This window comes from Aulonocara sp. 'chitande type north' Nkhata Bay, linkage group LG20 (assembly GCF_057382095.1).
Source record: "Aulonocara sp. 'chitande type north' Nkhata Bay isolate Kocher_YH1m ecotype deep benthic linkage group LG20, A_spYH_male_GT1.1, whole genome shotgun sequence".
In the NCBI taxonomy this organism is placed as follows: domain Eukaryota; kingdom Metazoa; phylum Chordata; class Actinopteri; order Cichliformes; family Cichlidae; genus Aulonocara; species Aulonocara sp. 'chitande type north' Nkhata Bay.
In genome coordinates, this window is record NC_141363.1 from 7,550,179 (window position 1) to 7,577,881 (window position 27,703).

General features: G+C 40.0%; 2 protein-coding genes and 1 non-coding gene across 4 annotated transcripts; 1 reads left to right on the top strand and 2 right to left on the bottom strand.

The window, feature by feature from the left end:
• Positions 1–810: 810 nt before the first annotated feature.
• Positions 811–17,882, bottom strand: mbd6 (methyl-CpG binding domain protein 6). 2 transcript variants are annotated; one of them, XM_086278683.1, is made up of 13 exons: positions 17,665–17,882; positions 16,479–16,696; positions 15,350–15,483; positions 13,485–13,587; positions 12,848–13,028; positions 8,725–11,151; positions 7,031–8,040; positions 6,397–6,505; positions 6,101–6,246; positions 4,570–5,337; positions 4,326–4,378; positions 4,082–4,148; positions 811–2,045 (listed from the first exon to the last, which is right to left on the bottom strand). In XM_086278683.1, the coding sequence occupies exons 3-13, from the start codon at positions 15,463–15,465 to the stop codon at positions 1,974–1,976; spliced, it is 5,052 nt and encodes a 1,683-aa protein (XP_086134809.1). In that variant the 5' UTR covers positions 15,466–15,483; positions 16,479–16,696; positions 17,665–17,882; the 3' UTR covers positions 811–1,973. The 2 variants fall into 2 exon arrangements, with proteins under 2 accessions (XP_086134809.1, XP_086134808.1); XM_086278682.1 differs by having other exon boundaries at positions 17,330–17,882.
• Positions 17,883–18,420: 538 nt separating this feature from the next.
• stac3 (SH3 and cysteine rich domain 3) lies at positions 18,421–24,967 on the top strand. The gene is made up of 13 exons (XM_086278390.1): positions 18,421–18,707; positions 19,364–19,404; positions 19,868–19,946; positions 20,367–20,520; positions 20,630–20,727; positions 20,861–20,921; positions 22,535–22,632; positions 22,979–23,048; positions 23,140–23,189; positions 23,321–23,403; positions 23,529–23,580; positions 23,668–23,805; positions 24,374–24,967. The coding sequence occupies exons 2-13, from the start codon at positions 19,397–19,399 to the stop codon at positions 24,479–24,481; spliced, it is 999 nt and encodes a 332-aa protein (XP_086134516.1). The 5' UTR covers positions 18,421–18,707; positions 19,364–19,396; the 3' UTR covers positions 24,482–24,967.
• Positions 24,968–27,117: 2,150 nt separating this feature from the next.
• On the bottom strand, positions 27,118–27,231 carry LOC147305054 (U5 spliceosomal RNA). The gene has a single exon (XR_015126752.1). It is a non-coding gene; the product is annotated as a U5 spliceosomal RNA (small nuclear RNA).
• Between the last annotated feature and the right edge of the window lie 472 nt (positions 27,232–27,703).

Here is a 27,703-nt window from a genome sequence, read left to right on the forward strand (position 1 = left end):
CACGTATGTTGCTTATGTATATATATATATATTTTTTTTTTCTATGTTTATGTTACATCTATCTATCTCTAGAATTTTTTAAAGGACATTAAGAAAGTCTTTCCAAAAAATTCAGCAAAAAATTCTGATTTCTCACTATAACGAGGGCAGGACTGTGTGTGCGACCTGAAGGAATATTTAAACACATATCATATTCAAATATTCAGAACACAAATCAGCACAAGGTACATGTATTTTTTGTAAATAGTTTAATATTAAATAAAAAACGACTCCCATATAAAAAAAAGAAAGCTACAGTCCACAATTTAATCGTCTTTTTTTAACATAAGTATTGAAAGCAAGGGGTAGAATGAGAAAAATACTTAATTACAATTCCCAGAAAAAATTCACAATTCATTGTTTTCTCTCATCTGTCTCTAACAATATAAAATCAAAATAAAACACATTAACTGTACATATGTACAAATCTCCAAGTGTAGAAATTGCATAATCTGCTTTCTTTTTCACTTTTCTTTATTCTTTTTTTGTTATTTTATTTTAAATACAGCTAGAGATGCCAGTACTCTCAGGGGCAGGGCAGTGTGTGGAGGAGAGTTCAAACAGTGACGGGGGAGACAGAGCAAGGATATCACTCCAAATCCACAGTAACACATGGACTCAACAGATCCACATAAGACATTATCGCTCTCTGTGTTATAAGTATTCCAGCCATCCATTCATCCAATCAAAGGACATACAGTACTTTCTGTAAACACCTGGTTCCTGTTGAACTTCAAAATTAAGCCTCTTTATTTTTTTATTTTTTTTAAATAGACTTATCTCTTGCCTGGGTCTCATCCCATGTAAGTCACCAGAGCTACATGTAATTCTTCACAGCGTCAAGTAACACAGCATCTGAAATGTAAATGGGTTGTCAAATTATGACAAACGACACTCGTGAGTTGCACTAGATTTGTTGCCGGTTTTGCAATTTTTACAAACATCAGTATGGTTAGTCACTGGGAACCCTGGAGCATTGCAAAATGATTCAAGGTTGTACAAAACAACTTCAAATTAACGTTTTCTGTTGGTTTAACATGGAAACCAATACATCTCACATGATATGTGAAATTATATTCAATGAAAAACTTTCCTGTTTGTAATCAGCCACTGATATAAACTACCTAAGAAACCTGATTGAGTAAACCACACTAGTTCCTTGGTTTATCCCACATAAAGATTATATCATACTTTGAAAAAAGGGGGAGAAAAAGTCAAGTTTCTTTCCTTCCTGTAGTCTCTTTCAGCACCGCCTGAAAACCTGGAACATTTCTCTAAAATACAAGCACAAAGAGACGTTCATCTTACTAAAAAGACAAAGTCTCACTGAAATGAAAAACGTCCTGACAGTGGGGGGCTCAGCAACAGCACTGTTGTCCAACACACACACACACACACACACACACACACACACACACACACACACACACACACACACACACACACACACACACACACACACACACACACACACACACACACACACACTTTCAACAGAGAGCATCGTTCAAGTAGATGGGCTTCGTCCTGACTCACAGTAACACACTGATGAGAAGAAAACATTACTCGTTTGTTATTTTCATGTTTTCTCATTAATATAATTCTAACACAAACCTAATTGAAAGATCATTGTTCACAATGTAACGCAACCATTATTTTGTGACCTAAGAGAAAACACAAGTGAAAAAAGTATCCACAAAATCTCTCTTCATGTTTTTCACCTTTTGAAATAAACTCAGACTAGATCTTTCTCCTATCTGTTCATAGTGGTTGCCATAACAATGGTTGACATGACAGCATCATATTAGTGCAGTTGATTTTTTTTTTTAAGGTCTAAAACAGTAGTGATGAGGTTGGAGAGATGGAGGGGTATACAGAGGCATCTGGTTGCCTTTCATTGGTGAACAGCTCTGAATGATGGCACCCTCCACCAATCACTGCCTTTGAGACCTGGCGCCTCGTCGCCGCCTGCCGCGCACTGACCTCTCAGGCTTCAGCAGTGCTGTCTGGAACGAGAGAGAGTGTGAGAGAAGAGTCACATCAGGCTCATATCTTTGCAGCTGCCAGTGGTGGAATGACTTTGCACTGCAGTCAGAACTGCACAATCATTGAGAAGACTCACAGCACCAAACAGAAACTGCTCCCTTCAGCAAATCCTTTACACTGAATCCTGCACAGCAAGCTTGCACAACCCAAGCCCCCCTCATGTCTTGACATTATATTATCTGATATTATATGACATAATGTGATATCATTAAAAGGCCCTAACACCAGAGTGCTGAATATTTTTCTTAAATGCTGGTTGTTAGTGGCATTTCTTGTGCCGCATTGTCATTAATGTGGTATTTCTACACTTCAAGGATGAAAAAATTAAAATACTTCGATTCACTGCACACCACCTATCTGATGCTATGAAGATGTCAAATAGCATTATATTAGCTTCATTGTTCTTTACACCCAAGCTAGCAGCTTTGAGAGGAGTCAAAGGATTTTAACGGTACCATTAGGTCTGTGTGATATGACCAAAATCTCATATCCCGATTTAACACATCCATTGTTCCGACAACGATATAAATCACAAAAATGTAAAAATTTTCTGTAAAGTCTGTGAATCTCGGGCAGCTCGACTTACGTAAAGTGTTTTTAGCTGGGAGTCATGTACCTGAAGTCAAATGTTTGAACCAATGCATGAATCTATACATTTTTAGACATAAGTTCTGTGTATTTATTACACAGCGTGCTGCGGGGAAAAGCCTGTTCTAACGTTTGAGTCTAAGGTTTATTTTTTAGCACCTGACGGCTCTTTGTTGCTTCTCATCCGTAAACACTTTGCATACTCTTTCACATGATTCACTTTATATTGAAACGTCTCAACAGGATCTTGAGCTTTATTGTGAAAGGTTTATGTGGAAAATAAACAAGCGGACGGCGGAGCCACGCGATGGTTTTACCGTTGTTGTTGCTAACAACAACGCATAAAAACAGTTGCCTGTCTGTCCGTAGTGTGGTTATATTAAATATAAGAGAAAGAGAACATTTGACGAAATTAATATAGCCACTACAGTGACTATCAAAACGATGAAAAAACATTGTCGTAAACAGCTTATTTTGCGACACCACGAAACAAACAATAGCGTAATATGAAAGATTTTCATATTGTCATCCGATATATCGTTATATCGAACAGCCCTGGGTACCATGACTCTGTGATGAATGCTTATCGATCAATGGTTCTTTACTCATTATATAGTTTTACTTTATTACATTTTGTATTCACTCATATTATAGTGCCTCTCTTCCATTCTTTACCTAACAAAACAAAACTGAATACATGATTTACTTTTATGCCATTTCTTCTGTGTGGTTTTGAGTGCCTATTCCACAGTATACAGACTTTAGGCAAGAAAAGATATAGTGTATGATTAAGTTTTATTCGAGGTGTCGAAAGATTGTTTGTGTTTCCAGCCTTACATACAAATGATGTTTGGCAACGAGCACTGTTACCATAAACTCTATTGAAGTCAAATCTCACTTCAAAGTAAATGACTTAATGTTCGTGGAGATCAGTTTGTGAGATCAAATGTCTAAGATAGCATCAATAAACAGGAAATCTATTACTTTGTTTCTGCAGTACTCAGAGAAGAAATAAAAATATAACACCTTGTTGATACTTGGGTCTGATTAGGCCTCTGGACCCACTTGTTACCCGGTTTCAGGTTTCCCTACAGACTGTTTTAACAAGTACATGTGTCAGTGCTGCCAACTCAACAGCTGTTGATGGATTTTCACCAGAAGCCATGCATGTTAACCTCAAAGTGTGTTAACATGCAAGTCACATATAGTCAATTAAAACATGCCAAACTGTGGAAAAGTAACAGCAACAGCAAATACCAACAGCTGGGGGAAAACAAGGGCCGTCTTTAAGACTGCAAAGAGTCTGACTAAGAACATTTGAATAGAACTGGTGAGAGGTAAACAACAACCAGCCCTTCTGCTAAAGAACAATAAATCCATAAGTCATCGAGAGGGAGACAAGTCTTACTGTAGCCTTGGTTTCCTCTAGTGCTGTAGCATCCACGTCTCTGAAGTCTTCTAACACATTCTGAAGCCTGATAAAGTAAGAAACGCATTAGTATGCACTACAGTATGCCAAATACACCTGACAGGACAGTTATTATAGAACTGCATGTGGGAGACACTCTGATTTTTACTGGAAATTGAATTATCCAGGCAACTTTCTGTATCGAGTACAACTGAGAAATTAACCATCTTAAAAGGAGTCTTACGTTTGTTTCCTTTTCCTTCCTCTTCTGGCTCCAGCCGCTGCTCCTGCTTGGTCCTTTGTGTAACCAGAAATCATGTTACAAGGTTATTATGATTAAATCATGCATCATTGTTTTACATTTCAGCTACTTAAATTCATCAAAAGCCTATAACCAACCATTGTTAAAGTCCACATTCTGGTGTCTAAAAGAAGCAAAAACATTTTTGCCTTTGAGTATAAAGGAAACAGAAGACTTGGGCACTCACCATTCCCTGTTCAGAGTGCAGCAATGTCCCAGTTGTCTCTTCAGTGGGCCTACTATTGCATCCATCCCCAGGACTGAGATACCCTACTTGGGGAAGATGCCCCTGCCTATCCACACCTGGATCTACATAAGGGCACATAGATGCAGCAGGCCCAGCACAGTCTGTTTTGGCCTCCTCCAAGTATATAGGTGGAAGAGGAGGTTCTGGGTGAGTATGTCCCTCTACCATAACTGGTTTCCTTTGTAAGGGGGACACAGACCCATCTTCAGTGGGTTTGGGTGTCCCTTGGGCTGGAGAATGGGCTGCTGCTTCCAGACTAAGTCGGGATAAGTCTGGGTTGCGTAGGGAACAAGCCCGCCGTGGGCTAAGGGAAACTGGGGCACTTGCCTGTGGCAGAGTTGGGACAGTTGTGGACGGTGTATGGTGCTCCACAGGAAAAGAAACTGGAGGTAAGGCACAGAAGGGTGAAGTGGGGTCAGATGGCCCCAAATGGGCCCCATCTTCCTGCTCTTTAGCACTGACTTGAAGAAAAGAGGTATAAATCGTGTCCATAAAAGAAGTATAAGGATCAATGACAGATCTGCCCTCAGATCCTCGCTGAGAGCCTGGAGTGGATTCTTGGGCAGGAGCTGGAGCTAGAGCTGGAACAGGACTTGGGATCACTTCAGGAGTGATTTGACTGGCTGGTATGTCTTCCTGTGGGGCAGGGCTTTGCACTTCCTGCAAGGATACTGGCTTCTCTCCCTCTGAGGCTGGAGCAAGGTTCAGCTAGAGGAGCAAAAAGAAAAAGATATGTTAAGTAACTTTCAAAGATCCAGAAAGTATTAGAGAATTAAAAATGTGTTTTCTCTTTGTTGCAAAATTGCCTAAAATTATATAATCCTCCATTTATATATGAACATTCAACTTTAGATTGTCTTTATATTTCCTTAAAGCATCCAGGAGGAAAACAAATCTAAATCTTTCAACATCTGATGATGCTGAATTCAGTCAGTACAATGTAACACTTGTCTGAGCGTGGATTTAATTTTTCACTTACAACCCCCCCCCCCCAAAAAAACAAACTATTTTTACACGCTTCCAGATCAAAACACAACAGGGCTTTTTTAAAATAAATGATAACATCTGTAAAGTATTGATGCAATATGAGAAGAACTCAGATGTGAAGCTTTATGACACAGATGTTGCAGCGGATATAATCTGCAGCTGCTATAACTGAAACATTACAGCCATTCCCAGAGAAAAGTTAGTGTCTTAACTTTTTGGACACCATAGTTCACTGAAGAAAAGAAAAAAAAACAACATATTTTTAGTGAATCTAGGAAACACCATTTCTCAAATTGTGGCACATTATTTTGTGCAGCACATATGCATTCACATTCACCCACTTAGGATTTTCTTAACAAATGCAACATGGTGTTTGCAGCCAGAGGAAGGTTATTATGGAAAACAGCAAATCCTTAACACTAGTATGTACAGTAAAGAAAGGATAAAAATGCTGTGTTCTCCAGACTTCATGCTAGGTATGTACCTGTATGTTGTTGAGTAAGTTGATTGCTCCATCATGGCCCTGTAGCAGTGGCATCCCCAAAGCAGAGGCCTGGACTGGTGGTAGAAGAATGGAACCAGCTCCAATCCCCACAATGTTATGGAGGCCTGTGAGGCCAGGAAGATCTCCTATAAAGCAAAAAATACACTAATACACAGTGTATAAAAAATACTGCAATAGAGTCCCTGCAGAGTTTAAAGTTTAACACTGAAAGGCAAATAATATTTATTCCTAAAACAATGAGAAAGACATATAACACAGGGTGTGTGCGAACTCACCTAATATAGCAGAGTTCAGCAAAGTGGGGAGTAACTGTTGGAGGATGGGGTTGTCCTTGCTTTGAAGAGATACGGGTATGAGCGTGTCAACACCAGCATCTGTGGGTACCTGAAGTGAATATAAAGGTTTGGGGGTTTCAGACAATGAATTATAAAATAAATAAAGTATGGCTGAAAAAACCAGGAGACATAAATTCTTCACATATATTAACTTAGTATTTCAGTATAAAAAAAAAACTAAACAAAAAAAGTTTTGGAGAATGCACACATTGCATTTTTGCAAAGGCTGAAAGGAACACCTCCCACTCCTCACACATTATCATCATCATCATCATTATTGCGTTTCTTCTTTTAGTTACTGTTGAGTGTTTTTTCTATGTTCATATATTTGAACTATAAACAGGATGAAAAACTATCCATTCATGCCACATGCCAATGGGTACATTAAAACAGTAACCAAAACCAATTGTAAAGTGTGAGGGTTTTATTATAAAGCAGGGTAGCAAAAAAGGAAAGAAATTTGGGAAACTAATACAGTAAAAAACAATGGAGGAGTTAAGGAAATGAGTTTAGTTTTTCCAAGGGAAACTAGGATGACCTCAGAGGAAAGAGCTATAGGAAATCGGGAGCGTACCTGAGGTTGGGTATGTTGGGTTTGCTGTGCAGGAGCTAATTGGGTATTGGGAGGCGGGTGGAGCTCAGCAGAGCTCAGGGCAGCAGTGAGCAAGGCAGGGCTGAGGGGCAGGAAGGCTGCAGAGGGAGGAGGAAGAGTGGCGGGAATGAGTAGAGACTGAAGGGCTTGGATAGAGCCTTCAGCTCCTGCAGGAATAGGAAGGAGGCCCTGAGTGACCTCCAAGAGCCCTGGCCCAGTTAGGGTTGATGGGTCCAGCAGGCCAGAGGTCTTATCCAGACTGAGGCCCTCTAATGTAGTAGAGATCTGCTGTGACTGCTGAATAGGAACTTCCAAGCTGACCTGGCTCAACTGACCCAGCGCAGATAGAGGTAACAAGGAAGCCTGCTGTTGCAACAAGGAGGCCATTAGCAGAGCATGAAGGTTGGGTTTTTCTGTCAAATCAGCCTCCTGCACTGCAGAAGGGGCTGACGCTGGGGCTGGAAGTGGATTCAGCAGCCCTAAAAGGTTCAGAGGGAACTCCCCTTGGGCACCACTCAACAGGGGCAACAAGGGAAACAGATGATTGTTGTTAATCTGCAGTTGCTTTTGTTGTTGGTCTTGGTGTTGCTGCTGTGCATCTTCTTGCTGTGTTATCAGTAACTGCTGCTGTTGCTGCTCTGACTGCTGGTCTGACAGATTATGTGGTGGCTGCGGTGCAACACTGGCAGGAGGTACTTGTGCATGTTGTCCTCCCAACCAAAGGCCCCCTAGGGGCAATGAAGCCAGGACTGTGGGGTCCAGGACAGATGGTACTCCTCCTGTAGACGACAGCAGCTGGAGCAGCTGCTCTTGGTTCATGAAGGGAAAGGCCTCTGCCAGACTTAAAGGAGTGGCTGAGTCACCTACAGCTGAAGGGTTAGGAGGACTGTGATTCTCTCCTTGACGAGAGGAGCTAGTGAGCCCGGGACTGGTGGCTGGAGGTTTGGTCAATGTGAAGATCTTTGGGTCCCCAAATTCAGACTCCTCCGTTCCTGTGGGAAAAACAACAATTATTTAAATCTGTTTAAAGTGACTAATCATTCAACACATTTTTATATGGATCTCGTGCTGGATGGTATGCATCAGTTATATCAGTTATCACTCTGATTCAGAGCAACAAGAAAAAAAAATAATGCACCCCTTGTTCTTGACATATATTGCTCAAAAAAATAAGGAACCATTTGTTTATCACAGTATAACCAAGCGGTTAAAATTTAGGGATATCAATCTCTCCAGTTAGACAGCATAAACCAATGGAGGAACAAAAGGACCAAGTCCAGTGCCCCACAGACTGTCAGAAAGAGACTCTAGAAGCATGAGGTCCCTACCATCCTTTAGCAGGACCACCAGAGAACACGACAACTGGCAGACCTGCCACTGGTGCCATTTTCTTTTCACAATGGTTGCCACTTCTTAACTGGACAGATTGATATTCCTGAAGTTTAACCGGCATGTTTTACTGTGATGCTCCCTTATTTGTGTATTTATTATCTTGTGTAGAATAATCTGTAAAGCCCATTTAAAGGGGGAATTCAGCTACAAATACAACTCACATTAAAAATAAGAATGACAAAAACAAAGCTGATGTCTATATGTGTAGACAACCAAATTAATTCAATAAAAATTACAAGTTTAGGCTGTACTTGTAAAACTAAAACCATGAATAACATCCTCACCTGCAGTTTGATTTCCTGGGGAAGCCGTCTCAACATCAGAGGTATGGCTGGAAGAGTTGCCCTCCCCTTGGGGAACATTAGAAGATGCTGCGAGAATGGCCAGGACGTGGTTGCTAAGATCTAGAGGCTTTGGGGAAGTGGATACCCCTACAGGAACACTGCCTTGAGGATGACTAAGGTCCACTGACGTAGGTTCGTTCTTACTAATAATCTCTCTTGTGACAGTGCCCTGAGGTGAGGCAACCTGTAAAGATGAATGGGAAGCAGGATCTACTGAAGGAATGTGATTATCGGTTCGTTGATGCTTGCCAAAGGGAGATGGGGGTGTCTGCTGAGATGGGCTGCTGCTGTTGTGGAAATCTGAGTTTGGTAACACTTTGCACGAAGAATCTTTTTGAAGAGGAGTTGACTTAGTGGACTGACGATGAAGATGAGACTGCGCTGATGTGAACTGAGAGGAGGGGGGAGGAGGAGACAGTGGCTGTGGACTCAACGGGGGAGAATTAGTGTTATCTGTTCGGCAAGGTGACCGAGTCGACGAGTCCCTGACATTAGACTGATGGGTTGGAGATGAAGGTGACTGCTTGGGGCTCTGTTTATTAGTGTGTCCACCTCCTTCAACAGACACAGATCCAGACTGAGCTAAGGCAGAGCTGGATGCTGAGACTGTGGCCTGCGCATTCTGCAAACTGAGCAGGTGTAACAGGGCAGACAAAGGCTGGGTTGGAGGATCCAAGCCAAGAGGGGTGGCTGTGGGTGTCGGTCCTGTAGTGAAGTCCAGGGCCTCATTTGGGCGCAGAGGCCTGGAAAGCTGTGCCGTCTGTCGAGGAGCAGGGAACCTGGGCATCTGCCCAGAGAGGAGTTGATGATGGTTATCCAACATGATGGCATTCTGATTCTGCACAGCTGAGGTAGAGGAAGAATGCAAGGAGGAGGAGGGGAATGAAGTGGACGAGGAGGAAAGATTGATAACTGTAGCAGAAACAGCATCTTCTGGTGGGGTCTTCCGCAGCCCATTACAGAGCTGCTTGGTGTCTGTTAGCATGCTGAGGACTGTGGGAGATCGACGCTGCCGCTTCCTATACGATGTGTTACGCTCTGCTGATTGTGGCAGATGGGACGAGGAGGAAGCCAGGGACTGGACCAGAGAGTGGGATGGAGGAAAGAAAACAGTCGAGGCTGCTGCAAGGGAGGGATGGGGAAGCCTAGAAGAAGCAATGGAGGAGGGAGAGTGGCTGTTATGTAAAGTGCTGTTTGTTACCTTTGATGCCTGTTGCTGCTGTGCCTCTTTCAGGACCTCCAGAGAAGAGGCCAAGCTCACTGCATTGCTGGCCACATTTGACCTCTGGCCCTGGGTTATCTGGTTAGCCAGCTGAGCCTTGGCAGCTGCAGAGAGGAGGCTACTCGCAGGGAAAGAAGCTGGATGTGGCAGCTTGCCCTGATGGCTATGGTGGTGGTTCAGATATGGCCCCAGAGGTAAACTAGAGGGCCCTGCAGAGTTCAACCCAAACACTTGTGATCCTGCAGTGGAGGTTGGAGTCTTTGAGGACTTTGAGGAAAGACCATGAGGGTTACTACTGCTTTGGTTGGTCAGTAAGGAGGGATTATTAGGGTTTAGGAGGTGGTGATTATTAGTGCTGCTATTGCCTGAGTTCTTGAACTGCTCCAAGATGTCTTCCAGCTTGTATTTGGGAAGCTGGGGGCTGGGGTTTGGAGAGCCACTGGGAAGTGGGGAGTGTGGAGAGGAAGAGGTGGATTTCCTTCTCTGAGGCAAGTTATTTCCCATCAGCGTTCCTCCTGCTGCTGGTAAGCCTCCTCCCTGCTCAGACAGAGAGGATGGAGAAGCTGATGGGTGGCAGGAGCGCTGGTGTGGAGACATAGACATGTTATGGACAGAGGGAGAGAGGGAGGGTGGGGTAGAACCTCCCACAATTACAACATGAGGATGATGAGGGTGAGTCTGTGTTCCTCTTCCTCCTCCACCAAGGGTAACAGGGGACGAGGGGGGAGGTGAAGAGAGGGGTCCTAGCCGAGGAGAAACAGGAGTCTCTGGGGTTTTAGGTGTTCTTTGACTTTGACTTTTGCTTTGAGGAGTGGGAGTACAGGGTGACCTCTGGGGGGTGCTGTACGCTGGAAATGAGCTGGAGGAAGAACTGGAGGATGCTGAGAAAGCAGGATGGTGAAGTCTTCTCAAGGCATCTAGTGGATAGTGAGAGTTTGTGGCTGGGTGAAGGACAGAGGAGGAGCCATTGTAAGGATAAATAAAATGGTGAGAGGATTTAGGACTGGTGCAGGGGTTTGGGTGAAGGTTGTTCTGGGGTCGAGCTGGGACTGGATGGAGTTTGGGACAGAAAATGCCACGGTCCTCTTCTTCACGCTCTGTGGATTCGCCCTTTGTATCACGACCGTCCACCCGATTGCTCATCTCTGGAAGTGGGAACAAAAAATACAGCTTGTTACTCAATTTTCCCGAGCCCACTAAATGGTTTACAGAGTAATTATTGTGAAAGACAAGTCTGGCATAATTTCTTGTCCCTTTAATGTCTGAACTGTGATATAATTGCCAGAAAATTCTTTTTTAAGGAATGTTTATTGAACAGTCTGACAAAAAAAAAAATATATATATATAAATTTGCATCACTTTTAATTCGTAAATTTTTTACATCTGTCAATTTTGTGCAATTTAATTGCTTAAAAAAGTATTGTGAGATTTATTTAGGTTTTTCGATACATTTGTTGTTAAAGGCTGTAAGAAGCATTTAAACAACCAATTTTTAGTAATTGAGGTAAATGGTGTGAAATTTGTTTTTTTCTAAAAATCAAACATTGAAATTATAACTAATATGTGAAAAAGAACATTTTACTTTTGTTATCCAATGGTTGCTGAATAATCGGAATGGAGGCCAAGCTATGCAATACAAAAATATCCCAAAACCAATTAAAATTAATAATAATCTAGAGAAAAGCGAGCAGTTATCTAACCAACCAAAATGAGAGAATTATGCACAGATGTGCATTAATGAAGGAATATAACTGCACAGAGTGCATAGGAAAGGCCTGGTTCAACAGTTGCTCCTCACCACCCCATGTGGCTCTCCAACTTGTCGTGTATACAAGGAGTGGTAACACTAATAACACCATACTAAAATATCCAGTTCACATGACTTGAGTCAGAGCAGCTCTACCCATTCAAATAATTCCTATTTTACCCAAATTTTTAACAGAATTGAAGAGAGTTGTGTCTCAACACTGATTTTTACCAAAATACAAACAGTTTTTGGGTGGAAATAAGATACAATAAACTCGAGGAAACAAAGCACGCCAGAACTGGAAATCTTCATTTTCCTAAATCTCTTCTGTTCTTAGGGTGAAAGGACATCAATACTACAGCAGTTTGAATTCTGTGTGGCTGACAGCTGCTGCATTCAACAACACAAATGCAGATCTACAAGAAACAAATTTCCTTTCAAACTACACCTACCAGCCCCCACAGGATTTCCGGCAGTCACTGGCTACTCATGCAGATGGTCAAATCCACTCCCACATGCATCTCACAGTCAAACACATGTGATCCATAATATGGATGCAAAATTATGTGTGTAAGTCTGTGGCTTAAAGTGTAATAAATTGCATCGAAACATTGTGGATTCTGTTAGAGTTTCTCTGATATTCTACTAATCGAAACAGAGTGCAAGAGAGTAGAATGGTGAGCTAGAAGGAACTGGATTTGAAGGCTGACTTGAAGACACTTTATTAATAACAGCCTCTTAATTTCATAAATGAAATTTCATCTTTAATTGGTTCTACGATCATGGTAATACTTATCATGTATTCTCATGTAGAAATGTGTGCAAAGTCCTTTACCTGATGTTACTGCCGTGCACACAACACTGTCAACATTAAAGGCTGTGAGGGGAACCTGTCAACATCGTCCATAGAGACTTTATTCAAAGAAAAATTAAAACCCAGCATTTTCTGATTTTCAGCTTTTCTTTTTAAGGAAATATGTAGAAATTAAGAAAAAAGTATCACTCAAATGTTTATGTTTTTTTATTAGATATTATCTAAGAGCAAACTGATAAATGAGTACCATGTCTCAAACCTACTGCATGTCATTGCTCACCTTGGTTACCTGGATGATGAAAGCTGGCAAAGGGCAGCTGTGAAGCCTGCATACTCCGACACAGGGCAGCCATTGCCACCACTTTCCTGCGATGATTACAGAGTTTGGTCATGTCCTGCTCTGCTTTGCCCAGTGGCTGGCTGTGCTGTTCCACCTTCACACCCACTGTGAAGTTGAAAACCTGCACAACAGCAAAAAGGAGGATTAGAACAAATTCAGACAAAACTTTATGGAGAATATGTAAATAGATTTTCTCTGTACTTTTATGTAACTGTTACACAGTAGTTTTTGCTTCTCTTAAGTATGTGAGGTTCTGTTTTGGTCAGGATGACGTAAATTTTGTTATCAGAGGGTGAAAGCGAGACCCTGTGCAGACATCTGTGTTCCAATCAATTTGTTGTGACTACTTGAACAGACAAATCTAACTAGACATGCTTCCTATAAGTATTCTCCATGCCGACTAGGAAAAATGTACAACAGCTGCTTAGCTGTGATCCACAAGTATATTTGTGACACAAGAATGAGAGTGAGATTAACACCACAGAGCTTACTGAATCTAAAACTCTGTTGTGTATTGCCAAACCTTACTAGAAACACACAAATCAACAGCACAAACAAACTGACAGACTGACAACACCTTGTTGATGATGAGAGGACACTCGAGGCCACATTTGCAGGTGCCATCAGTCATCAGATAGGTCTTGACCTCTTCCAGATTGGACAGGGTTGTGCCACTGGGACTACAGGAAGAAGGCAGAGAGAAACTGTAACAAATGAGACACAGTTAAAGCACAAACTCTGCCCTGGCTCTGAACCTAACACCAGCCAGTGCAAAATGTCAGAAAAATGCAACTATGCGTAGGGTGTAAAGGGGTGGACAATGATGTATGACAGGAGTTGTTCAAGGCCAGAAGAAAATTGAGCGTGACACATAATCGCAAGGCATAGCAGCCACAGAAGGAATTTTTCCTTTCAAGAATCATTTGTAGGCAGCATTATGGTGCAACTGAGCCAAATCAATTTGAGCTCAAGCTAAAGCTGCAGCTCTCAGAGCAGAGACATGTATACTGTTCATTCTAGGAAAGCGTTTGCCAACCTTTAATATCAACAAAGTCATTCATGAACAACTTATGGGAGACCAGCCATTTATGGGTCTACATCCATACTAGCCACTGGTAGTGAGGTTCAGCAAAACTAGGAGTAAGGTCTCAGCTGATAAACATAAACTACTTGTGCATTTTTCAATTCCATCATAACATTCATGCAGTTTGTGTTTTTTTTCCTGGTTAGAGCCATGGGGAGCTAATGGAGAAGGGCAAGAGAGCTACATGCTTGAGACTCCCAGTCAATGAGTAAAAGTTTCCCTGCTGACTGTACAAATGTGCAGAAGATAATTATGAAAAAAGGTTTGATTCAATCCAGTTCAATGAGAGAAACCACTAGTGTCATTTGCAAACACTGCTGACCCATACGAGAGTCTGAAGGACACAAATCCACTCCTGTGGTGCTTCTACACCTGTAAAATGCACAAACTGGCCCAATAATTAAAAAATATTCCATGGAGAATTGGCAACATATAGCACAACCTCCTCTGAAGCGTCAAGTCTCAATCAGGGTATATCTAACAAAAAGCAAAGTTTCAGAGTCTTGCTCCAGGGCTGGGGTGTCTGGCATTAGATAGGTTACTAGTTAGTAATGCAGGTTATGGCTAACATTAAAATGAACAGTTTAAAAAATAAATAAAAAATGAACAGTTAATTTCAGCCAAGTTTCTTTCCAACTCAGTGGCTAATAATGAGTAATACAAAATTTCATATTTACAATGTCACATTTTATGTCTAAATTCAAGCGTGATCCAAACCACTGCTCAACAAAAATATTGTTATCCAAATGGAAATACTTTTTTCTCTGCCTCAGCTGCCCAGTATTTTAAGGCAAAGGGAATCCTTTCACAGCAAAAGAAGAGGGCAAGTGTGGAGTGGAGCACAACTGCAGTAAATCTAAGAAGTCTTTAGGTGATCTTCAGGATGAACGACTGATAACAAAGAAAAAAGTATGTTTCTCTTTGGTAGAAACAACATAATATATATAAAAAGCCTAAATCTGTCACTTGCTTTTGAGCCCCCACTAAGACCTAGTATGCTTGAAAACACAAGTATTTAAAACCACCAGAATAAGAATAAATAGAACCAGAATAAGTGCTCACCAGAATAAATAGAACATTATAATTAACACATTTAATTTTACTCACTTTGCACTGCCTAAAAGTGCATAAAACATTTTCTTGTCTTCTTTGTTGTCTATAGCTAGAAACAAACTTCAAAAAAACTAATCCAAAACCGCAGTCATCCTGCCAGGTAACATCCCCCAAAATATGTTTGCAAAACCAGTACTGTCATTTTTCAAGAATACATTATGTAACAATTATTCAGTGGTGTGCTTTCAAAACCTGTTGCCCAACTATTAAAAATCAGCAAGTTCATGTGTGTGGAACCAACGTACCTGACATAGAGTACCTGCCCTCCTTCCACTCTCCTCTGCCAGCCGATGGGGACGTGTATTGCAGTGGTGTGGACCCCATCCTTGTCCCCACTGACAGTATCACTGCCTCCCATCATTTTGTAGCCTGCCAGCACCTTGAAAAGCAGGAAGTGTTAACACATCTTGTCTTTTAACATAAGGAGGGGGGTAACATGAAGGTATCATGTAGTAACAGTTCAGCCTGTCGAGAGTGGACCCAGGGACTGTGCTGCTAACGAAATTTTAACCATTGTGGTATCCCCTACTGCACAACTTTACTTAAACACAAAGAGAAATCCAATGCTAAATACTCTTATAGGGGGGAAACAGTTGTTTAGTCTCAGCATCTACTTTAGGTTTCAAGCCATCTATCCTCCCCCCTCATCCTGCTATCTCTACATTATACGGGTTGTCAAGGGTGTCTATACTAAAGCCTCTATGAACCAGATGCTTACTCATCCCCAACCCTTTCATCTGGGACTTGTTGGAGTCTAACCAGAAAAATAGTTCAATTTTTCATGCTTATGCTACAATAAATTTTGCTCATCTCTTCTGAAAGAGCTTTCCTCATTTAACTGTATATTGTGCACGTATCAGGGAAGTTCACTAAGCCTGAGTGAGTCACTGAAAAAAGTAAACACACAAAAGATGAGTGAATCTTTCTGCAGTAAAGATTTTGCAATCATTAATGTTTTATTTCAAGCAACCTGCATGCTTAATGTTGAGGTCACATTCAGCTTATTACACAACATCAAATATCAATCTCGGATATCAAACATTACAAAATGTACCCTATGCATGGTGATGAAATCAGCCAAGATCTGAACTAAAGTAAGCAGCATGAACATGGGAAGCACTGCAAATTAATTCCACTCTACTAATTCAGCATCATTTCCTTTACTTTTTAGCTGTCATCTGTGTGTCGAAAAGTTCTGGGAAAGTACCCAGCAGTTTCTTTTCTTATGTCTGTGATGAAGATAATACAAGCCCCTAGAGAATGAATGTGATGTAAACATGTTGAAAAGGGGGAGTGGCCACAGCAAAAGAACGGTTTTTGGTTTATTATCAATGTAAAAGTAATACCAAGACAAACAAAAAGAAAGTTGCATACCTTGTCATCTTTGGGAAGCCAGGATCTGTTTTGGCTAGAGTATCCACTGTCCAGTGTACATGCTGGTGGGTTAGAAGCACACTGCCAGTAAAACCTGACTTGCCCAAACACCTCGACTTTCTTCAGCTATGAGGCAGATCCCTCTCTTGAAGGATGACTTCTGCAGATTTATTAGTTCAGTTCACATCAGAGTAGGGATGTGGGTGAAGGTGGAGAGCCTGCAAAGAAAGGTGGAGGTGGATTATGTAATCTGGCAGCGACCCCCGCGGTAAAGACATCGTGCAACAAACCTATTCTGTAACTGATATGATCTAAGCGTGTTTGAAAAACGACGACATCAGATGTATTAGTCTTCCCCAGAAGAACTTCAGAGTAAGCTCTGGCTGCTTTGAAGTAGAAGGGTGTGTTTGCCTAGGCCCGTAGTTTACTCAGTGTTTAGCGACAGTATAAGCAGCTGCAACAACCAACTCCGAAGCGAACACGCTGGCACATGAAAGAGCAATTAATATAGCTCTGAACTGAAGTATCCTTTTTTTCTTAATTTTGTATCATAAATAGCGTAAAGTATGAAAAAAAAACATCCCACAAAGTACACGGCTCATACACGGCAGCTAGCGTCCAGGCTAACAGCTAAGCTAGCAAGCCACCCTACTTTGTACTGTGTTGTCGTGACAGCTGTCAGGCGCACAAAACACTCCAATACAAAACTCTTGCCCGTTAGCTGCAGTAACAACACACGACCCATGCACAATACCGCGTTGTGAAAAAACCTCTTATAAATCGGATACCTACATCACACTTTACTTATTGATATCCGTTAGCTAACGTCAATATTAGCAGGTCCTACCAACCTTTTCTCTGCGTCAGGCTCTGTGTTGGCGAAGTTTTGGAGTCTTGGCTTTTCTGGCTCGCGGGAGAATCAAGAGTTAGCTGGCTAGCAAACGGGCTAGCCAGATAATGTTTTGAAAACGGCTGATACTTTAATAAATGAGCGCAAAATAAGTCACTGTGTAATCCAATTCCCGTAGCGGTGTGCGCATTCAGCTCTCAGCATTCATACAACGTCTGCCAGTCCGACTTAAAAACAAAGGGCAATAACGCTTCATTTTACTGCGCCTGGGATCTCGGAGCTAACGCTGCAACCAGCTAGGCTAGCTAGCCAGTCAGCTAACTGACTGAAATTTACTTGATTGTGGAGTGTCCCGACAAGACTGAAGGCTGTCCCGCTCCCGGTCTGCAGCTATCCAGCCGTTGCTTTGCTTTCTCTTCTGCTAAACCGTGGAGCTTTCAGGTATATTCCCACAACCATAACGGCCCATGTAATCCCCAATTCACAGTTGCCCACTGTTTTTTTTTTCTCACAAATTCCGAGCAAAAAATAATGGAGTTTTTACTGTTGAGCATGCGCATTAGACGCTTAAGGAATATTGTACCCGACATGCAACGGGACCTTTGTAGTGTTCCAGACAGACCTGAATGAAGCTGTGTTCAGCTCCTTGACAGAGGACATGATAATGACAGAATAATAACATGTGTTCACTTGACAATAGTGGATTCACTTCCGCCTGTCTACACTGCATTTGTGGCCCACATCACGAATTTTATATGAAAAGTTAAACATACTCTAGGCATATATATATATATATATATATATATATATATATATATATATATATATATATATATATATATATACATACATATATATATATAGTAAAACATAGTAAGTAAGTAATAATTCATATGCACACAGATACAGCATGATATGAAAAAAATATGTTTATTATAAAGGCCACCGGCATTGTTAATTTGAACAAGTGGGACAAGGGGAAAGAGATGTATTGAAGACAGAAGGAGAAATTGTATCTGATTTCCCCCTGTCATCGGTGCTCAGTCCAAGGTCCTCAGCTGTTGCAAAGTGTCAGCTTGACATAGGACCGCTAAGCCTGGCATGCACACAAGCACACACCCAAAATCATAGATACACATCTCCAGATATACACTCAAACTACAACCTAAAGTCACTTTGGAAAATATCTAAAAAACACAGAGGGACCAGACTTTTTGACAGCCCAGCATCCCGAGGGCCTGAAGTGAAGCTGCTTTGTAACATACTGACCATACAGGGCTCTGGTCATTGCCAGCAGGTGAAAACCCATTCACTGAGATTTTGCCAGCACAACGGATTTATGATTTCTTCAGTGCGATCTGTACAAATTTAGACAAAAGGTAGGCCAATACTGTAGTTTAAAGAATGTTTTTAATGAAAAAATGTTTGTGCATGACCTGTGTTATAATCACTCAGTTTATTTGAATTAATTTGAGTGAAGTTCCATTAGTTTTAAAACACGAGCTAAACAACCCCAACTCTGAGATTATCTCTGTCACTTTACAAACTCAGATTTTTTTTATTTCCATAACATTTTTTTTATTTTTTGTTGCTTTTTTCCAGGCTGACAGAGGCAGCCAAATTTAGCTGTGATGAGATTAAATTTCACAACCCTAGAATAGTATAGAAGACGAGCACATTCTAACACTGCGTGGATATGCAAGTGCATGTAGCGTTCACACAGACACAGGAATATATTTTCTATTGTATTACCACATTTGATACTTCTTAAATACATTTTTAATCAAAACCAAATGCAGGCTTATTTTCTGATATTTCTTTCAACTTCCCTCTAAGAAGTTCCGAAATGTGTATTTAACTTTTCAGTAGCACCTACTTTGAAAACAATTTGACATAATAGTGGATATGGGCTAAGTATTTCAAAGTTTTGAGTAAACAAATAATTAGTAATACATTCTCTCATGATATAACTTTTATTAAATTGTCTCATAATCTTTTGGGGGGAAAAAACAACACCTAACTCTTTACTTTCTAGGTGGAGGTGAACTAACGCTGTCTACATCAAACCATGGAGCCGTAAGTATAATTCTTAAAATCAATATACTCGCCTCTTGATACTCATTTTATTGGCTTAGTTGTAGCACTTGTTTACCATTTAAGTCTTAATTCCATTTCCTGTTTACTAAATACTGCACTAGCCCATGCCATAAAAATATTCTAGAGCATCATGTCTAAAGCAGCTCTATGTCCACTTGAAAGAATGTGCGGCAAGGATATCCTTAAACAAATTGAGTCTTATATTAAATTGCCATGATTCTACTATTTTAAGGTGGAATGGCAGTTTCACTTTTACTTGTGTTTGGTTTTTTTAAAGATTGTTTATGCAAAACCTTGTTCCTCACTTTATATGCTTACATGTTCCTTTAGAATTAAAAGTGATCATAATGTTGAGAATAAACAAAATAACTATCTATAGCCGCACCAGTTAACCTCACTCATGGCTGAGTGTGTTTTTTCTTTGTGTGTGTGTGTGTGTTAGGGACGATGACAAAAACTCTGTGGATATCCATGACAACCCCCCAGCTCCTGACAATGTAGTGAGGGAGGACGGAGACACTGTGAGTGACAGCACCATGTCAACCCCCCGCCATTAGCAGTGCAATTCTTGGGCTGTTTAAAATAGCCACCAACTGGGACATGGTTGCAGTGCAGCATCAGCTGGAAACAATATGAGCTTAAGTGTCCCTGTCTTATACAACCTTATGGAAAAAAACTGAGCACTGCTGGCTGATCTGGATTAGTCATCGAAATGTTATTCACTAGGTCCTGAAAAGCTAAATGTAAGACAGAGATCAGGTACCAGCTGATAAACAAACAAGGCAAGACACTAATGTAATACTTTACAACACTGTGTGACATTGACACTGGCAGCTCAGTATGTTTAACATTTAAAAACTTTAATAACAACTTATATAACAACTCTATCACATCTTTGTTGTTGGGTTTTTTTGTCTGACATATGTCCCTTGGGTCTGTAGGTCTATTTCATATATGAGGAGGAAGTGGAGGTGGAGGAGAAGGAACCAGAACCTCCTTCAGAGCTTGTCCGGGTCAATGACAAACCCCACAAATTCAAGGACCACTACTGCAAGAAGCCCAAGTTTTGTGACGTCTGCGCTCGCATGATAGTCTGTAAGTGCTGTTTTTTTATATTAATGATATAAATAATCAATCATCATATAATCCCATAGGTATTTGTTCTAAAAATTGAGACTGTTAATTTTGGTTCCTCATCTTTCAGTGAACAACAAATTTTGCCTGAGATGCAAAAACTGTAAGACCAACATCCACCACTCATGTCAGTCGTATGTTGAGTTTCAGAGGTGTTTTGGCAAAATTGTGAGTTTGCTGATGTGCACTGAATATGAAACTATATTTGTAACATCTGCAGTTTCCTTTTACTGCCCTTGAGAGTGAGAGAGATATATTTTTTAAAACTTTTTTAAAAAACTTTTTTTCTTCTTTCCTGTAGCCGCCTGGATTCAGAAGGGCCTACAGCTCCCCTCTGTACAGCAGTGACCAACCAGACCCAAGTGAGTCCACTGAATCTGGAACGGCAATATATCTCTTGTGTATATAAATTTCTTAACCTTAAATTCAAGGCTGCTATCGCAAAGGAAACTAAGCACGGTGTCTGCATTTTCTCTTTAGCAACACTTGCAGTCAATATATTTAACAAGCTGCATTTAAAGATTTTTAAACTTAAATGTGCTTGAAATGATTAATTTAATGACAGCAAAATTTAAAAAGAAAAACATTTTTAAAGGACAGTGCAAAGCAGACGTTCAAGCAACATTCTGACCTTTGTGTTGGGAAATAATATTTCTTAGAAAAACAGCAGAATGTGTTGTGTCACTATAACCCTGATCCTTTTATCCCAGTGCGTCATACATTTAGTTAACACTAAAATAAAATTAAAAAAAACAAGTAAAGTGAAACAGCAAACACTTGTTTGGTTATTTTCCCTCCATAATTCACATTCACTTACCTTCACTTTGTTATTTCCCCTGGTCCTCCGTGCAGCAACTGAAGTGGCTCCAACTACTAAATATCAGTGATTTAATAAGAAGAAGAATTTATCACGATGGTCACGGTAATTTTAGCATTTTAATTCTTTGGTTTGTTCTTGTTCCAGGGGGAAATGATTGTACAGTATACACCCTTAGTGACTTGAAAAAAACAATAATTGTGTACACAAGTTTATAATTTATAATCTATACAGGGGTCAAAAGTATACATGTGGTCTCAAATATATACATACAACCCCACTAAAAATTGGTTCAGTGTCTCTCAGCAAGGTATAACCTGACCAGAAAAAATGGTAGTCATCAACGAGCTTCTGACATAATGATACACTTGACCATTCATCTTGGCAGAATTAGTATAAATTTGTTGGCTTCCTGCTATCCAACCAGCCATGTTTCAACCATCTAGCTGTTGATTTGAGGTGAATTTGAAGAATTTGTAGGTCCTCCTTGTTCATTATTCCGGCCGCTTTGTACACTATAACAGTACCACTGGCAGCAAAACAGCCCCAAAGCATGATGCTACTACCACCATGCTTAACAGTTGGTACAGTGTCCTTAGGTCTGAAAGCTTCACCTTTACTCCTCCAAAAATACCACTTGTCATTGTGGCCAAATAGTTATATCTTTGTCTTGTCTGATCATAACATTTTTCTCCAGGAGGCATTTGACTTGTCCATGTGGGCTGCTGCAAATCTTGACCAAGCTTGAAAGTGGTGTTTTTGGAGCAGAGGTTTCTTTCTTGGTCAACACCCACTCCGTCCAGAGTGATGTAAAAGTTACTACACTGTGGACAGTGACACTGGTATTTGAACAGTTTCAAGTTCATGGCAGGCTTGAATCTTAGTGGTTCCTGGGTTCCTTCACTCTTCTGCAGGTGACATTCGAGTCTTCTTCCAGATCTCGGCAATCTGGTGACACATTTGAATAACTTATGTACAATTGTTTGAACTGATGATCTTGGAATCTGCATATGTTTAGAAATATCTGAATGAGTAAATATAGTTTTCCTTTTTAGATTAACTCTTCGGGATCTTGAAAACATAGACTAGTCAATCTAGTGCAGTGTAGCAATTCTTATACTCCATGTTGATTTTGTGTTTATCCCTGTCCTTAACCAGACAACCCAAACCGGAACGACCCAGTTTTCGACACCCTGCGGGTTGGCGTCATCATGGCAAATAAGGAGCGTAAGAAGAATGAAAATGATAAGAAAAATGTAAGCATTTATAATAATCTTAATCAAAACATAAAATCTATGAATTTCAACAGTTTTCAGGGACTGACTCACTACAAACAAAATAAATACAATTTATGTAATCAAGAAAATGCAGTGTTTGAAATCATTTTAAGAACAGATTTCATGTTTTATATATAAAATATGAGATCAGTGCTGGTTTTTTTTAAACTTTTTATTTTGTACTATTTCCAATTTTATAGTACATGCAAACAAAAATATGAAAAAAGAACACAAAAGAAACAAACTAAAAGAAATAAAGGACACCTAATCTGTGGAAGAGGGGAATCAGTGATCAGTGCTGTTTTAACACTGCTGTGTCCTCTAGATGATGATGATGATGGAAGAGGAGGAAGAGGAGAACCAACAGCCCAAAGAGAATGAGGAGGGAGGAGAAGGTAGAGTTAAAGCAAGAGCTTATCTCTGTGGTGTAAAATATGCAAGTTAGTCATAAAAGATATGATTGTGTGATGTCTGATACTCAAACAGGGAAGCCTGATGATAAAAAAGAGAAAGGAGGAGACAAAGCAGATGACAAGGTAAGCAGTCGATTATTTCATACATGTAACGCTTTGTTGCTAAGTAGCACCATACGTGCATGTTTTGTTTTTAATTTAAATTTAATAACATTTGCCATATAAATTAGCATCCATGCTTTTTTTGTCCCTAGACTAAAGGCACTTTCTCCCAGTCCCACTATTACCTGGCTCTCTACCGCTTCAAGGCCATTGAGAAAGATGACCTTGACTTTCAGTAAGAAAATCACAATCAAATCTGAACACTAATGAATAATTATTTCTATTTTGTTAAATTTAATCAACTTTCAGTTTTAATATAAAGCCAGTGACAAAAGCACTTACTGAGAATGTGTTTACTAGCCCTGGTGATCGGATCACAGTGTTGGATGACTCCAATGAAGAGTGGTGGAGAGTGAGTTAAAGTTCTTAGAGGTTTACAAATGCTGTTTCAGTTTGTGCTATTGATGATGAGTACACAAATTCTGCTCTGTGTTGTCAGGGAAAGATGGGAGAGAAGTCCGGCTACTTCCCCGCCAACTACCTCATAAAAGTCCGAGCATCAGAAAGAGTTTACAAGGTGACGCGCTCCTTTGTGGGAAACAGAGAGATGGGACAAATTACACTTAAGAAAGACCAGGTAACTTCAGTATGTGTGTGTGTGTGTGTGTGGTTTAAGGAGCTTGGAAAGAAAAGCATCTGGGATCTTTAAGTTTCCTTGAAGATGTTACACCTCTCATCTGAGAAGCTTCTTCAGTTCTAAGAGCAATTGGTATGGAGTCCCAGATTTTAGAATCAACAGGGGGTCTGTGACCCTCTTGGGGACACTCCCATAGGGCTTAAAATCTGGAACGCTTTCCTTTCCAACCTCTTTAGACTACGATGACCTGGATGACTGAGAACCTTCACAGACAGGTGTGTGTGTGTGTGTGTGTGTGTGTGTGTGTGTGTGTGTGTGTGTGTGTGTGTGTGTGTGTGTGTGCACACACATAAGATAGTGCATTTTCTTTTCTGCAAAAAAGTGTGTAAAACCACTTGAATTAAAGTCAAAAGTCTGCACTTCAATACATTTCTATTGTTTGATTTGAAATCCACTGTGTTTTTGTACAAAGATGTGTCTTTTATAAATTATGACCCAAATTGTAAATCAAAGTTCTTTGTCTTTATAATAAAAAGGTTGCTTAATCTGTTGTCACTCTGTGTTTCAGATTGTGGTGAAGAAAGGAGATGAGAAAGGCGGCTACTTGAAGGTCAGCACTGGACGCAAGCTGGGCTACTTCCCTGCCGATCTGCTGCAGGAGATCACTGTGACTTAATCAACCTGATATGAAATGGAAAATCCATTGCATAATAACGAAAAGTATTAGCGAGAACTGGAGGTCCTGATTTTCTACATTTACTACTAATAGAAAAGCTAAATATAGCTGTGCCTTTGACATAATGGTTTAAAAGTCATTTTCACTAATGCCTGCAATGAAGAAACATTTAGCTGATTTATTGGTTTTGCTGTGAACGGCGTAGTTATGCAAGTGTTTGATTTAATTTAAAGTTTGAAAAGAGCAAAATTTTCTTTGATTGGATTTGTAAATAATTTCACATGTATGACTCTGAAAACCTTAACCAAGATAAGAAAAAATCTGTGTAAAAAAACATCAGTGCTATACATTAAATTGTTTAGTGTGTTTGCACCATTTAATACAATTAAGTGGGTGTAATGCTTGTAGTGCCTAAAGAATTAAACCAAAAATGCTCTTAAGAACTGTCTGTGATGCTTTCTTTAAAATGTAGAAAATAAAACCTCATCTGAGAATAAATGGTATATTTATTTTTTCTATGGCTTGTATTCTGTATTAGTTTGCCGTGAAGTGACCATTTCCGAAAACAAGGGGTAGTCAGCAGCAATGACTCTTCCCTGAAGTCATGTGCCATTAAAAATCCATCAATCAAAATTTTTTATAAGCAGTTTCATAAAGAAACTTTTTTCCTCAGTGAAAATATTATTTTTTTATTTATATTTACTGCATCATATCATTTAATCACAATTACTAAAAGGAAGCTTTTTGGTGGCACATAAGTTAAAGAGAGCGTTATACTTCAAGACAGAAAGCCTAACTTTTACATATAAAAATAAATATTTTTACAGATAAAGACTTTTGGGTTCCTCCTTGGTTTTCACACAGCTGACTAAACGTCAAACAGAAAACTTATTAAACAGAAGTATGAGACAGTCGAGAATTTACACCAGTGTCTGGTTATATTTTAGATAGCAAGAAGCAGACGGCCGAGTTTATTAAACTCCACCGAGACAGCGGTGACGCTAATCAGAACTAGCCTTCTGATTAGCTAATCAGAAGGCTAGACCGTCCAATTTCACGCCTTTAAACTTTAAAGGCGTGTTTGTGTGTGTGTTTATACAATTGCTATTATGTTTGCACTTTATGTGTAATGTTACTGACTGCAGAGATCAGTAAGATGTGTGTATTTTTTATTTATTAGTTTTATTTATTTAATATTATTTTTTAATTGAATGACTGTCTAGTAGTTCACAGATGTCGAAAAACTGAGTGTGGTAAAGCCACTGATTTTTTTTAATGTATATTTCTGCAATCTGCACATTGTACTGACTTTCATTTTAATGTTTACACCAGGGTTCCTTGTCAGCACTTTATGCTCAGATGTTTGTAAGCTAAAAATAAACTATTGTGTATGTTCAAATATACTGTTGTGATTGAAGAAGTTAAATAAAAATGTCAGTCATCAATTCATGCATCACCTCATGTCATCATAACAGAGGTCTGTCTTCCAGGAAAGAACAGTTTAAAATTAATGTAATATAGTATTGGCCATACTATATGATGTATTGCTTGTCTTTGTTTAATAATACAGAAGACAAAGACCTTAAAAAATAATCGCATATCGCATCGCAATCGCAATATTGGGGCAAAAAATCGCAATTAGATTATTTTCCATAATCGTTCAGCCCTACTATCTACCAATGTAAGCAGCTATATGAGACGTAAAAACAAACACCGGAAGTCACGTTTTGCACAACACTGTGACTCCCTCACCTCTGCTCAGTCCTCTTATAAACCCTGCATCAATATTAGTTCTAGTAAAATCTTTCCAGATGGCGCTCTCATTATTCCGCTGCCCCGCGTGCTGTGTGTGAAATCAGCACAACTGTCACAGTCATTAAAAACTTCAGCTTTTACAGTATCAGTTGCAACCATGACTGTCCTCGGCTGAGGGATTCAAACTTCTCAACAGCAGGAATAAAGGTCCGCGTGTAGACGCTCGCGCTCTTTTACGTCGCGCACTGTTTACATTTAATCTACAAACAGATTTAAATAAATGTACTCTCGTTAACTTGTGCTTATAAGGGAGCAGCCATTTAGTTCCGTTTGCCGTCCCCTTTCTTCGGATTTTATTTGTTGTTGGAAACCCGCTTCTATGCGCACTGCTGCCGACCAGCGGACGGAGAGAGAAAGAAGCGGATAGTTTGTTTTTTCTCTTCCGAACTCTTTCATGGCATGCATTTTTAATTTCTCGTTGCTATTTGTGCTGATTGGGACCCGATGAATGGAAAAACAAAGAATTATCTTTCACCTGATATAGTTTCTGAGAAAAATGATATCCACATATGAGGACATTCTTTTTAAATTTTGATAGAACACTAAGTCACAAAAGTGCAAAACTCTTTATTTGGTGTCTGAACACAGCGGCATTTTTCCTGAGTACAAAAACAAAATGAGAAACAACAACTTTCAGTTGCACTTTTCAGCATTGCACAGTAATAAGCATTTCACCACATGTCACAATGTGAGGTTGTGTGCGCGACAAACAAACTCTGTAATTGGTGCATTCGTCGCATATTGGTAATTCTGAAGACACGCTTTGAGTTTCTGGAACATTACGCTGAAGTGACAAAGTATTTTTTTTAACATATAGAAGAAGCCCCGCAAACGCAGGGCATCAAAAAATTGAGTAAAACTCTTGTTGTTCCTCTCCACGGAAATCTTTAGTAAAAGGCGAAAGATTTATACGATCTGAAGAGAAACAAGAGTGCTGACGAGATTTCGGCTACGTGAATGACCTCATTTCTCCCACTGGCATAATCACTTACGGTTTACTCAAACAAACTACTGAGTTTATCTTTGATGCGCAAAGATAAACCTTTACTGTAAATATCCCTAATACATGCACCAGAAAGTTATTGAGGGCGACAGATAAATGTGAAATACTTATTCTAAAGCTGCTTTGCGCGTGGCATTGTGGTATTCCCACAATGCCACGCGCATTGTGGAGACCCCGCCCCCTGTGTTTTGTTAAGCATCTCAACAATGGCTAAATATCTTGTTTTTCTTTTAAAACATGAGGTGACTCTTGAATAAAAGAATCAATAGTCTCTGAATGGTGTAACATTTATTTATATGTTTATCGGAGTCTATTATGAAACTGCTGCTGAGTTTCAATAAAGTACAGTTTTATAAATAGAGAAGAGCTGCCCTTGACACAACTTCCTGTATCACAGGGGCGTT

Coding starts and splice junctions, on each gene's coding strand:
- mbd6 (XM_086278683.1), bottom strand. CDS start 15,465: ATGATGGGAGGCAGTGATACTGTCAGTGGGGACAAGGATGGGGTCCAC. Junction 13,029..13,484: donor GTCCTCTCATCATCAACAAG/GTGTTGTCAGTC, acceptor GCTGTTGTGCAG/GTTTTCAACTTCACAGTGGG. Junction 2,046..4,081: donor TAGAGGAAACCAAGGCTACA/GTAAGACTTGTC, acceptor CTCTCGTTCCAG/ACAGCACTGCTGAAGCCTGA.
- stac3 (XM_086278390.1), top strand. Junction 22,633..22,978: donor ATGAAAATGATAAGAAAAAT/GTAAGCATTTAT, acceptor TGTGTCCTCTAG/ATGATGATGATGATGGAAGA. Junction 23,581..23,667: donor CCAATGAAGAGTGGTGGAGA/GTGAGTTAAAGT, acceptor CTGTGTTGTCAG/GGAAAGATGGGAGAGAAGTC.